The sequence below is a fragment of the Mesocricetus auratus genome, unplaced genomic scaffold (assembly GCF_017639785.1).
Source record: "Mesocricetus auratus isolate SY011 unplaced genomic scaffold, BCM_Maur_2.0 Super-Scaffold_4256, whole genome shotgun sequence".
Taxonomy (NCBI): domain Eukaryota; kingdom Metazoa; phylum Chordata; class Mammalia; order Rodentia; family Cricetidae; genus Mesocricetus; species Mesocricetus auratus.
This window is the reverse complement of record NW_024429182.1, coordinates 45,454,963-45,469,595: the sequence shown is the minus strand read 5'-3', so window position 1 is coordinate 45,469,595 and position 14,633 is coordinate 45,454,963. Positions and strand designations below refer to the sequence as shown.

The window sequence follows — 14,633 nt, the reverse complement described above, 5'->3', positions numbered from 1 at the left end:
AGTTGGTTTAAAGAGGGAAAGAATTTAAACCACCTTTACAAAATCAGCTAGGGAAGGCAGATCTGACAGTCAGCCTACCCTGTTAATTAATATTTGTTCTGCTTCAGCAACCAGTAGAAGCAAGTGCAGCAAAACAAGCGTGACTCCCCCGTCACATCATTAATCCACTCATGCTCACCACCTGAGGACCAACTGTGCCCTAAAGACATTCATTCATCTGTTCCACAAACAAACAATTACAACACATTTTCTGGAATTAGGGCACCTGTTACATTTCACACAGCTTACATGCCTGGAGGCAGAGATCAATTAATACTGCACAAATTAGTGCATCATAAACCAATAGAACAAAAGTTCCTGATGGTTCCTTGATAAGGTAACTGTTAACAATAAAACACATGATAAAATGCCTTTAAAAGAGCTAAAAAGCAACAACAATGCTAAAATATTTCAACTTATTATTATATGTTGGAAAATAGAAAGCACTGCTTCAAATCATCCATATATATATATATACCAAGCAACCCCCAAAAGAATAACATTCCAAATGGCTAAGATACCTAGAGTTATAGACAAGATCCAGGAGGCTAAATGATTGTACACTGACTGACACACAGATTACCTACCACTAAAGAAGGGTGTCTCTATTCAAGAACCTGGCTTTGGCTTCCTGTAAATTAGCTCACGTTTTAGATGTTTCCAAGTATTTCTTTGTGGTTTTAAATATAACTTATGATAAGAGAAGGACACAAGAATAATGTGTATTATTTGCATGTACATATTGATGTACAAAGAAGTAAATTTTACATAAAACAAAATGAGTCTAAGTTTGGGTTCACTTGAGCAGCACATACACTAAAATTGGGGGGAAAACAATACTAATCATTAATAAATAGAGTTCTATTTGTGTCTTTTACATATACACAATGATGTACTGGAAATGTAAATCTGTTGTCTAAATGAAGTATTGGTTAACATAGGTTCTTAAAGTATATTTTTAATATACACTTGTAACACTACAAAGTTTTCCCTCCACTAAATTTTTAGAGTATTGAGAAAAAAGAATCTAAATTGTGAGAAAATACGAGAGAAAAAAAATCAAAGCTTGGTTTGAAAAGGGCATTAAAGCCAATTGATCAGAACATAAAGGCACTTGTCACTAAGCCTAATGATCACTAGGTTTAATTCCTGGGAACCACATAGGTGAAAACAGACACTTAAAAATTAACCTCTGGTATCGTGGAACACACATGTGCATGTACACACTATATAAACAAATGTAGCTAGTTGTAGTGGTGAAAAATTATAAGATATATTGAAGAGTAGGGACAGGAGGATCATGAGTTCAAGAACAGCCTGGGCTAAACCTGTGGGCATGAAGAGACTGCACAGCAGTTAAAAGTGCTTACTATCCTTAGAGGGTCTGGGTTTGGTTCCAGCACCCACAATAGGTGGTTTACAACTGCCTGTAAATCTAGTTCCAGAGGATCTGATGCCTCTTCTGGCTGTTGTGGGCACCAGGCGCCATTAATGTGGCACACACACATAAACTCAGTCACTTACACATACACGTGAAATAAGCAATCTAAAAAAAAAGAGAAAAGAATTATAGAGTGTCATTAGGAAAAAACATAAAAGGGAAATCCTTTAGATGAAGAAAGGGCTAAAAGTTTCCACAACAAAAGAAGAATAATGACTCCTATTTGGATCACATTTCAAGAAAATAAGTTTTGTGAATACTCACAGAATAGCTATGTATTAAAAATATTAAATAGCTATTTTTAAGGAACAAAAAGCTTTTTAGTTATGTTCAATCGAGTAGAGATGGCTCAATTAAGAGCACTGACCAAGAGTTCCATTCCAGAGCCACATCAGGTAGTTCACAGCCATCTATACTCTAGCTCCAGGGAATCTGATGCCTTTTCTGTCCTACAGGGGGTCATGTGCATATCCAACCCACAAACACACATAAAAACAAAACAATTTTTTAAAAAAAATCATTATTTAGATGATGCATACCTTTTCCCAAATGAGATAAGGAGGAAGTGCATGTTATCTATAATTTACTTCAAGATACTTCAGTAAAGGAAAAGAACTACATAAAAACATGGCTAAATGCTACACCTCATACAGGTTTCATGGATGGGTTTCTTTGTGTTATTCTTTGTACTTTGCAGTATGTTTCTAATTTTTAACACAAAAGGATAAGAGTAAATCACCTAAAGAGCTTTCCTTTGAGGATGGCACTGACAATGTGACCTTGGGTAGGACCTTCACAACACAACAAATAAAAGACCCAGAGACAGTTATTGGGGTTTAAGCTTCAAGCTGAAGATCAGAAAAGCGAAGCAGCCAGCGACTATCTCTTACCTCTAGCTCAGACTGAAAATGCCGATCCACTAGCTCTTCACCAAGTCTCAAACTGCTGCCTCTCCTCAGTGTGGCTGGAGAGAATCCTGAGACTGAATGCTTTCCTATATTCAACGTGGCTGGAGAATGAATGCCAGCTCTGAAACCCTGTTCCTGTCTTAAATATCTCTTAATGAATCCTGGGATGTGGTCCCAGGTGCTGAGATCATTGTTGTGTGAGCTGTTTCTCTTTAGGACGGGATATATTTCTTGTGCTCAGTGTGGCCTTAAACTAATGGAGATCCATCTACCTCTTAATCCTGAGTCCCAGGATTAAAGGTGTGTGCCACCACCTCCTAGCTCTATGGCTGCTGGGATTAAATGTGTGTATCACTATTGCCTGACCTTTTTAGTTTGTGGCTGACTTTCCTTTCTGAATCCTCAGGCAAGTTTTAATAAATCATAAATACTCACCATACTAAGTCTTTCCTCAGGTATGCGATAGGATGAGCACAGCTATTGTAAATGACACCTAAGCTACCTAAATGTGCAAGACAGAGGTGTCTTCAAAGACATCAAAAAAGTTAACTGGGGACTCTGGGGATCCCACCATCAAGTTTTTTTTCTAGGTTTGGAAAACCAACTTTTGTGAGTGACCAAACCAGACAGCCATATCACATTTCCTATTCAGACAGCTTTCCTCAGATTACTGACTACTTAGTACTAAGGGAAAACTTTCTTAACACAAGCTTACTACTGTTTTACTTGTCTGGTTTTTTTTAGCTACTCTTTAAAGTGTGTTTTATTGGTGCTTTCTATCCCTCCCTCTCAAATTTCACTTTCCATTTTTTTTATTTATGCCTTTAAGAAAAACAGTGTATCTTTCTAAAGTCTATAATAATGCAATGGCCCTACCATGCTTTCCACAAAAGTCTAATATCCCTATAGTGATATACAGAACAAACTGCCTGAGGCACATGGTTACACCCTCTCCAGGCCATTTCCTCTAGTGCTTTCTCTCACACATGGGATGTTTCAAAGAGCTAAACATGTTCAAAACACATGCCTTTTTAAACAGATAGTCCTTTGAGACAGACAAAATAGGTGTGCTTAAGGGACGGGGGAAACATTGTAGGGATATGCTGGCTACAGATCTTACAGCAGAACTTTGGCCATTAACTCTAAATGTGCAAAGTCAGTGGCAAATAGAAGTAATCACTCTACTCTAAACCCACTCTCACCTGAAATATCCAGCTAATGAGGCAACAGTGCTCTCCTGGTCTGAATCATACACTTCAGTATGAAAATAAAAACAACCTTATTCTAATTTTCCTGTGATAAACCTTAACTGCCAACAGTGACTAACTGGAAAGTAAACAGAAACATATGATGTTTTAGTCATCTGTGCAGAATAAGCACTAACATACAGATGAAACAGAATAAACAGGCATTGCCTTACACACAACAAAAAGAAGATCACCATAAAAGCCTTTAAGCAAAAGCAAGTAATTCTCATAGGATATAAAACACAATGTGCTATTTAGTGTGAAAAATATGCAAATCTTTAAAATTAAGTGCAACATCTGTACTTATTACTTTGTAAGAATACAGTCAAATACTGCATTCAGCATTTCAAATGCATACGGAGGACAATGTAAAACTCACGGAGAATGGTCATTTTCTATGAAGACATGCAGTATTTGGTGGAAGATTATTTTGACAAAATAACAAAAACAAAATCTTTACCACTTAGAAAAAAGTTTGCACTTCAGCTATATTTAACACACAAAAAAAGTCAAATCCTGACTGAAGAGTGCCATCTTCAAGATAAATCACAAGAGGATTTTTTACATAAATAAAATGGTGTTAATGAAAATCTGCTCAATAATAGTATATGGAAGAAATCATGGAGCTGATTAACATTTGGTAACTGTGTTTATCTGTTGCAGTTGACCTTAACTCTGGTGCCTGCTATCTTGCTGGAGTATTAGGATCATGTAGACACTGGGTATAGGGGGTCGTAGGAAGAGGAATTTCTCAGCCTTATGTTCCTACTAAGTTTAGGAGTTTGGTGATTGTTGCTCCAAGCTATTAAACACACTTCAGTCAGATGAAAACTGGAGTGATAAAGAGCTGAATGGCTTAGAGCAACTGGGATACCTCAGGAACTGGGAGGTATTATTTATTTTATTTATTCTTTTCCTGTGGGTAAGGCATTGGAAGGTAATGGGGAGAAATGGAATGGGAGATGATGAACTACTCTATTTAGAAATCAGAGATAAGGATTTAGTTTGGGGGTCTTCGGAACTGCCTGCACTACTAAGGGTAAGAGTACATTAATGGTGTGAATTTCTTACCATTGTCAGACCTCACATGTGGGGCTTACTATTGCAGATAGCCAAGACAAATAAGGAAGGTGGCAGGTGCTACGGCCCCTTATTTCAACAGTACTACTGTACACAATGTTTTAGTTTCTCATCACCAAGTAAATTGATTCTAGGACTCCCTACAGTGCTTTCTCCTTTAGATCCATATTTACATTCTCTATCAGTGTCAAAAAACTTCAGATGGAAGTCTGCAAATAACGGGCTTAAGAATGAACTTGGCTACTGGAGCTACAGAAAACTAGATCAATAAAGCCAACAGCATGTGATTTAGTGGGACAGAACTTTGGAGAGGAGAAAGGAAAAGGAGAGAAAACCCTAACAAATTTAGTAAGTGATTTCTCTGCGTTACTTGGCTTCTCAAGGACAAGCACCTACATTATGTGGATCTTTACAGTGAGACTAAGCATCTGCTTCATAAGCTGTTCAGAAATCTGCCCTGTTTAATAATCAGTAGCATCAAGAAAACATTTTTAAGAGTCTCTCACAATTAAACACATCCACAACTTTATATAAATCAAAATTTTGGTACCATATCAAAATGTTACAATGAAGCTGTGTAATACTGCCCACATCTTCATTACATGCAACACTAATTACTACCAGCAGATTCTGATTTTTCTGCACATTACAGGCTTTTAGAGAAGCTATAAAAATTTTCAGGCACCATTAATTTAAATTTGTATTGAAATTCCCATTTGACAGATGGCCAAAATCACTTATTATTTAGAGTTCAAGAGCTGCCTGTTTGCACATTAGAAGAGGGAAGGGAAAATTCTAAATCCAGAAGAAAATTTATGTCACATTCATTACCTGTTAAATGTTAGGGAGAATTATTGTATATGGATGAATTATTTCATACTAGCGGAACCAGCAGACAATGGGATCACAGGCTGCTACAAACCACCCCTAGTCACATAACCAGCCAAGAACCACAAAAATCCCCTCTTAACCAGAGGGTAAGGATGCGCAATGGAACAGGCAACTGCTTCTTTGAGCATCACAGGAAACATGTAAGAAAATTAGCCAACTATTTCACCTTGTAAGCCTGCAGGACAATCCCAGACCAGACACAGCACACTTCCGGTATGCAATTGTAGCTGCCATTCATAATAAATCAGAGCAAAACCATCAACTTATTTTCATGGTACTTGCCCTGGCTTCTAGCTATTCTGACACTTCCAGGCTCACTCGGAATGATTACAGATGGTTTAAAAATATACCCTACTCTTTGTTATAAGGGACTATAAAATGTAACTGGCATAAAGTATACACTAGTGTATAAACATTTTCACAATGTTTTCTGAGTGGGGCTGGAGAGAGGTCTTTTGTTTTGTCCACCAACCTGTCTGAAAGTATGTATTCATCATGAACAGCAAGGGAATGTTTATGGTATAGTCTCAGACAGGCTTCCTTAGAGCTCCTATCAGCCAATCCTAACTGTCTTATTTACTTATTACTTCTAAAATACAAGTGGAGAACATGTACTTACACTCTTAAGTTTTTTTTAAATTTTGATACTGATGTGAATAGTATACAACAAACTGTACAACTGCAAATATATAATTAAAATTTGATGTGTATATTTTTAGTAGCTGACAGTTGTTTAGGAATGCAGGTGCCCTTTCAGATTCAAAGATTCTAGAAGGGTAAAATGCATATACCCAATACTGAATTTACAGTACTTGAAAACAATTTTAATTTAAAAAAAAAAGAGTGAAAGCAAGGAACTGTGTCTGGGAATGGCTTTAGTTTTGGATATAGTTCACAAAACAAACAAACAAACAAAAACCCCAAACAACAAAAAAACCTGCAGAGGGTCTAACTAACCCAGGGTTCACAACATTTAATTACTTAAAACTCAAAAAGACAAAGTGACAATATCCATACTCTGAGCTAGCTGTAATGGATAAGTAATACAGTGACATGCACTACACAATTGGGTATACACATGGTATATTTCCACTGTGCCTGACCCAAAGGTGATGGAAGCACTTTCATAGTTTATTCATTTCCAACATGACAGCTTATGTTTTATTTGCATACTATGAAATTCAAAAGGCCTTAGCCTATTTCATTCTGATATTACATCATAAGACAAGTATACACAAAGGAGGCCCTAAACACTTTCTGTCCTTTTCTAAAAGTTGCATATAAAGACAAATATAAGGCAGCTAAGACAGAATAAAATCTTTAGAGAACAAATCACCACACTAAAACCTAAGTATTACAAACAGAAAATGCAATGTCTCTGGTGAACAGAAATATTCTTATGGACAGTTTGTCTCATCCTTCATGTTGAGCATAAACCTATGGCCTCACATACACCAAGCACAAGCCCTCCCATTGATGTATGCATCCAGCCCAAACAGATGCCTGATGATTTAATGAAGAACTTTGTAGATAGAATTGTTTTCTAAGATAAATATGTATCTTATTAATTAATACGTTTACTTTATTGCATTATCTTAAAGCAATTACTTTTTTAACATAGCAAGATATTAATACAAACAATGTAATCTAGTTTGTGACTCAACCCTGTTCTACAAATCCGATCCTCAGAAAAATATAACATTGTTAAAAATAACTACACACATAAGATTATCATAATTTGGTAAATGCTATCCATATTACTTTCTAAATCTCAAAGATCCATTATTAGACATATTCCCATCACTTAGAATCTCTTTAAACTATTCTTGTATCTGAATTTTGAGTCCTACCTTGATGGAGTCTCTGTCTGTAGACAGAATAGCAGCAAGACAAGCAGACAAGGGCGGCAAGAAAAAAGAAAAGTGCTAGTTAGTTTACGTAAAATCATAGCTATCAATCCTGACCCTACTAAATAATAAATTGAACAGATGTCACCTTTGCTGTAAAGTTAATTATTAATACTATTCTACAAGATTCACAAATAACGGGTTCACCTTTGACACAATTTCAACTGAACCAAAGTTAGCCATTCTTATTTATGTACCTTATTGACTTTTCCACTTATAAAAGAGTTTATAATCATGAGTCAACTCTGTATCATGGCATTAAGATAACTCCAAAACAAACATTACAGTATTTCTAGCATCAGAGAAGGGGAATTTGTGCTTATGTAATAAGGACAATTTGCCCGATTGTAACTCTGTTAATGACATTGAAACAGCAGTAGATAGAACCTTTTTTTTTATTACAAGTCACACCCTTTCAAACAAATAAAGCATCCCTGTGCTAAATAAATTATCATAAAGGAATGGTGGAAGAAATGTTTTTCATCTTTGTGGTTAACTATTAAAAATTATCAGTAAGTGTAGTTGAATTTTTTGCCAGGACCATCAGCTCCCCAATAATGACAGGGTGACTTATTAATCATTAAAGTTCAACAGATAGGTTAGGCTTGTTCCTAATTGGCTCTTATAACATAAATTGAACCCCCATTTCTATTAATTTACTTTCTGTCTCACGACTTTATTTCCTCATCTCTGTAATGCCCATCCTGCTTGCTCTGTGTTTCCTGACATCTCTGTCTTCTTTTTCCCTACATCCTTGCTGCCCCGAAAAATCCTGACTAGCTATTGGCCATTCAGCTCTTCATTAAACCAATCAGAAGTTACCTTGGCAAAGATACATCTTCACAGTGAAAACAGATATTCTGCAACGAGTAAGCAGTGAACAAACATATAGGAATATTAAAGCGCCTCTGTACCATCACCTTCCTTAGAGGATAAAGAAGGCCATCCATGAGAAAATAGAACTGAACTCCTAAATGGTTATTGTTAGTATTTAGGCATTTTACCGGCCTGCCTTTGGAGTTCTGACAGGATGTGCCCTCAGCTGCTGCCTATTCAGTATGTTCCCTTTTAAGAAGACCCTGCCCAACTCCCATCTCTCTCCCTCTCTGCCTGCACCACACTTCCCTCTCCTTTTCCCTTTTTACAATTTGTTTCCCTTAATAACAAAGTCCCCTCCTCTTGCTCTGCTGCATGGCATCTTTCTCCCTGGAGCTGCTTTTTAAAATTACGAAAGTTACTATTTGAAAAAAAAAATCAGTAATCTCATGCTTTTGAACAGCAATGAGCAAAAGAGGTATTTAAAACAACAAATTTTGGCAGTTTGAATTGCATCATTTCAATAAGACAACTGGAATTTTTCTTACTATGCTTGTAGGTTGATCTAATTTACAGATAATTGAACTGGTCAAATATCAAGTAACCTTTTAAAAACTTAAGTTTCTCCCAAGCAGTCTAGTCAAAGATGACTATCAATGCTCATGTCATTAAAACTGGATTTCGCTACTAATTTAGACTTAGGAAATAAAGAAGCAAAGGTAACAATCTAGAGAGCTAGAAATTTAGCTCAGTGGTAGAACCTAGCCTAGCATAGGTAAGGTCCCTGGGTTCCATCCCTAGAAGAGCTTGGGTAGGAGGAGGATGGAAACAGTTCTTTGCCTTCTGGGCAACACTAGGGAATGATATTTCTAATGACTAATCTGCCTTCTGTTAGAAATCCTTTTTTTTTTAAGACACAAGAAAAAGAAACAAAATTCAGAGACAGAATCAATAATGTCATCTATAATCTAGATAATGCCACACTGATACCCAAATGATCACTTACCTCTTTGGTGATCATTATCATGGTGCTTTTTCTCATCCTTAATTGGGAGGTGAGATTGACCTCCTAGTGCACTGGAGAGGGCCAGAAGTCCTGCACTGCTACCAATGGGTGGAATGGCTGGGGGCTGAAGCCCTGAAGGGTGTGGTGTCAGAGGCACAGGCAGACCGTGTCCATGTGATAAATGCTGAGCTTGGAGTTGTTGCTGCTGTGAAAAATCAGACGCAGATATTGAATTTGCCCCTTTTATACCCCACAAGAAAAACAGGAAGTACAAATAGATTGTGAAAACAATATTGCACTTAAGAAGGAGTAACCCTCATCATGTATTGTTTTTAAAATCAGGTGAGAGGCAGGGGAAGGAAGAGATACCTAATTGATGTGTTATTTCCAAAAATTTTTAATAAACATGTAGGGTAAACAATCTAAGTTTTTAAAATTGTAAAACTGGTTAAATAACTTTTAAAAGATGTTCTTTAACAACATCTCTGTATTATTTTGTTCTAGAACAAAAGGCAAAGGTCTAGCTATCATGTATTTCTAATCAAAATGTATATGTGAATAACCGTTAAAGCAGTCATGTTGAACAAGAAAGCTGAAAATCTAGAAAATGAGTGCTAAACAGTTGTCCCAGAATCACTGCACAGCATGCAGGGAGAGTTAATTTGAAAGAGAAAACCTGAATTAACAATCCAGAAAAGGAAGCTGGTTGTAGCCACAGTTTTTTAAGCCCTTTGAGTGTCCTCAGTGGCACTTGAGCAAATTACTAAAGAAAATCCAATGTAGCAAGGCTTGGGTTCTCCTGTAGGCTTGCTCAATAATGCTGAAATAATTGGGCACTCTGTGCACGTTTAGCGATGCTCGAATGAAAAGCTAGAGGCCTGCCCTTGTACTCTTCTCTAGCAGCTGACTTTGTGTTGTGACAGGTTTATTTGAGTGGGACTGTGATGCATGCACCAGTAACTACGCTGACAAGAGTTTAAAGTCATTTTTACCAGCACAGTGGCAACACATAGAGAAAGCCCTTAAGAGGTTGGGATGGAAGTGCTTGACCTCAGCAGAGACTGAATCAAGCCTGCCTACAGGAGCTACTGTGGACAGGTTTGCTGCCTCTGCTGAATGGGAAAGAGGAGGAGGAAACAACAGAGGATGTTGAGTTAAATATACCCTGAAATAGGAAACTCTTCAACTCAAATCCAGCTAACAAAATTCTATCAGAACAATTGCTGGGCAGTCCTGAGACTAACATATGTCGTTACTAAATATTATTACTGCTTTAAATAAGTCATTTTTAGATAAATCTATAATAGCCAAAGAGGCCTATAATTTTCTTTCTTAGCAAGATTTGACAAAATAATTTTCAAGAATTATTCTTTAAGAAGAAACTTCAAATGGCTTTTTAAGGTATCTCAAAGAAAAAGGTGAATTTTTTTTCTCTTTAAATTACTTTGCCCTCCTCTCCTATGTGCCTTCCTGTGTGAGACTATCAGTTCTTTTCTCCAGCTGGCTTACACATTTAACATAAAGCAAGCAAAAGTTGAAACAACTAAGGAGAATATATCCACACATGAAATGGAAAATGAGAGCAGCACGCAGATGCTCCATCAATATAACCTCATAGTCCATGTATCTACAGGCTGTTCTTAACTGCAGTTTTTAAATCAGATGTTTCCTTCCTAGGAGCATCAACCCCTAATTGGTTTGATCAATGCAGAATTGATAGCCTTGGAAGCATATATACATGAGCAACAAAAGTAAACTCAGTATGTTGTGTGTATGCATATATATGTATACATGTAGGTATAACAACAATAATAAGAGGCTATCATTTTGGAAGTGGAAGAGTATGGGAGGAGGTCAAGAGAAGGTAGCTGGGAGGGGCTGCAAGGATAGGAGAAAGTGATGATATAATTCTATTTCAATTAAAAGCGCATACAAAAATTATATGGTTCCTCATTTGACTGATTCGAATCATCTTCACAATTCTATAAATACTGCTACTTAGTTGTGAACAAAAGTATGCAAGAAAAAAATATATTTTCTAAACATGTAGAAAAGTATATACACGATGAATTTAAGTAAATACAGGTTGTTTACTTTAAAATTTAATTCAATTTACTGACAAAGTGTTCCAATTCTCTTTTTCCTCTAAGTTCTACTAATAATTTATATGTAGAGTTTAGGCTGCTTATCTTTCTGAGCTCAACTGGCAAGCAACTACTTCTTTGACTGTTCCAGTCTCTGTATGACACAAAACCATTAGACACAGAAGCATTCACGCATTATCTGATACAATGAATAATATTTATGTCATTATATATGATAAAAAGAAAATCTCAATCTAAATGAATACCTTTGGTAATTCCAGTGTTTTGTTCTTTTCTTTCAGAGGATAATAAAGATGAGATAAGACAAAACCAAAAAAAGGTATTAACTGACTTATTTATCCATTCAACCAGAACCAGACAGAAAATATATCCCACTCTGTCTGTTATGCATGAGAGCCAGAGTAAGCTTCTTGGGTCCCAAATTTGGTCTACTCTCCCTCAGACTAGCTCAAACAGGGGCCTTATCTCCCCTTGCTCTTTTATGTGAACCTTCAAGGAAGAAGAGTCACCCCAATACAGTACAGAAAAAAAAGTCTGATACTACTCTAATAAAATGCCCCTTTGAAAGCTATTCTTTGGTTTTGAAAACAATATCCTCCCCAAATAAAAACAGTTCAAAATTCCTAGAATTGAAGATCTTCCATAAAGCTAAAATCAGTTTAATTATATACTGCAACATCCACAAAACTTTACCTGAAATACTAACTTGATCAATTGAATGAGTATGCTAAACCTCTGTATTGTTACTAGTATCAACACATATGTGCACTCAATAATTTGTCTCTGTATATTTAAATCCTCCTCATCCTATTCTAAAGTCCTTGTGAAGGGATACCTCACCCATTACACTCAATCCATCTGATTCAAAGTACTATACTATAACACTGCCTCTGAATTCTGATGGCACTTGAAGATAAAAATCATTTAAGTAACACTCAATAAACCAAGAAAATGAAAGGGATTTGTATAGGGATAGCCAATGTAGCTATATATGCTAACATTTGCAATAACTTAATGAACAGAACTATTTTGTATGAACAGTACTATTTTCTTTAAAATCTCAAAATACTAGATATTTTTTATTCTTAGTATGTATCAAAGAGATTATCAACTAAGGTCAGCACCTCTTATAGCAAATTGATTGACTTTATTTTCTCCTAATGACCAAAATTCAAAATATAAAATACAGTCAAAAGAAATTTAAAAGTTAGCTGTTTCTACTATATTTTTCATTTGGTACAATCTAAGAATAGCTACAATCTAAAATGAGCAAGATTCACAGTATAATGATGAAACTTAAAAGCTTGGCCAGGCAGTGGTGGCACATGCCTTTAAACACAGCACTTGGGAGACAGGCAGGTGGATCTCTGTGGGTTAAAGACCAGCCTGGTCTACAAGAGCTAGTTCAAGGACAGCCTCCAAAGCTACAGAGAAAACCCTGTCTCAAAAAACAAAAACAAAACAAAAAAGCTTGGTACCTCTCCACATGAAAACTATGCATTTACTTTTTATTGTTGAACTTTTAAATTTTAGTATAAATTTCAAATGTTTTAAACAGAACTACCACCAAACTTTCCTTAAACCAACGTCATATAACTGTATGTTTAAAGCTTATATTGTTACTACTGAACATATGGAATTCCCATCTACTCTTGCCTATTTTCTACTAACATTAACATCATATATATACCAATGCACCCTCTCTGTTGCAGAATTGAAACCATGCTATCCTATCACATTTAAAGAAGTTTTAAGTCTTTCTTATTTATAAAGCCTTTAAAGATGTCAGGAATGCTAACAACGAATTATGATTCTATTGTTTAATAGCATATGCTTTGAATAGAATTAAAGGAGAAAAGAAAATGAAAAAGGTCGCCATAAACTCATATCACAAGTCACTTATTCCTATAAAATGTCTAAACAATAAAAAACATGGTATTCTCCATAATGCAATAATTTTTCAAGTGGTTTAAAAATATAAAATGCTATGTATCAAAAAAATTCTATTCAACATGTCATCAAAATGTAAATATTTCAGATACTGAAATATTCCAGTTGATTTTTACCATTGATGTTTACAGCAATATAACAGGCTCCCTTTTGTCTTTAGTAGCCACTGTCTGTTTCTTTCTAAGTTGTTACCTTAGGAACTATCTAGAACTAGAGTTAGCATTAGACACCATCTTCTTTAAATAAAATCCATTAAGCCAACAACAGTTAAACTTAACTCCAACACTTTCGTTTAAAAATAATTTTAATGGATTAAATATCAAATGACAGCTAGAATAAATTTTTAAAAGAATCTGTATTATGCCTCCTTCTAAACAAAGCAGAATCCATGGAAGAAGGAAGGTTTCTGCAGAAAGCAGAATATTACCTATGACTGCTTTGACCATCCTGAGTCCAGAGTATTACCTATGACTTCCTTGAATATACTGAGTCCACGCCCCTCTCCTCTCTGTGCTTACTGCAAAGCATTTTCCTGCAAGGGTTCCTACTTTATCCTCCCATAAAATAGATGAAATCCCATTTTACAAGACCACAGGAAGGAAATGCATATACAGAATACTCACATAGATTTGTTTTTAAAATAAATCAAGATAAATTACCACCCCGGACAATACAAACTGCCAAGTTTTTTTTTTAAGTTACCTTTAGAAGAATTAACCCAACCCCCCAAATCAAAATAAAAAGGTAAGAGAATATGAACTGTAGGATCATTTTAACAATAAATCAATTTTCTACCATAAACTCAAGAGACAAAAATATCTTTAAAAATTCTTTTCATTGGTATTTTTGGCATTTGGTATTGTTTATATGCCCTATTTCACTAAAATATAATAAGAACAAAAAAAAAGACATGAAAAGGGGGGATTTATTGGGAGGTGGAAGGGGATAAAAGGAGATGATGGAACAGACTATGATGGGGGGTAAAACTGTAAAAGAGTAAATCATCTCAACAATAAAAAATAAATTACTTCTGCTTCATTTCTAACAGGAATCATTCCCTTTAAGGAATAAACAAAGTTTAAACTCAGGCAAGTAAATACTCCATCCAGATAATTTAATTCTGAAAGCAACCAGTAATTAAGACTAAAAATACCTAGAAGCAAGGTAGAAGACACAAACTTAATTCTGCTCATTGCACTTTACTGGTTATTCCTTAACAAATAATTATTTCTTTATAATCTCA

General features: G+C 35.6%; 1 protein-coding gene across 7 annotated transcripts in view; it reads right to left on the bottom strand.

Moving 5' to 3' along the window:
• Tle4 (TLE family member 4, transcriptional corepressor) overlaps nt 1-14,633 on the bottom strand; it is a 133,633-nt gene that overhangs the window by 56,821 nt on the left and 62,179 nt on the right. For 5 of the 7 annotated variants that reach the window (XM_013116700.3, XM_013116713.3, XM_005063783.4 and 2 more), the window contains 2 exons: nt 9,336-9,540; nt 7,457-7,473 (listed from right to left, as the gene is read on the bottom strand). In XM_013116700.3, coding sequence (XP_012972154.1) covers nt 7,457-7,473; nt 9,336-9,540 — 222 coding nt within the window. The remainder of the gene's footprint in view (nt 1-7,456; nt 7,474-9,335; nt 9,541-14,633) is intronic. The other 2 variants (XM_013116705.3, XM_005063782.4) reach the window with 1 other exon arrangement.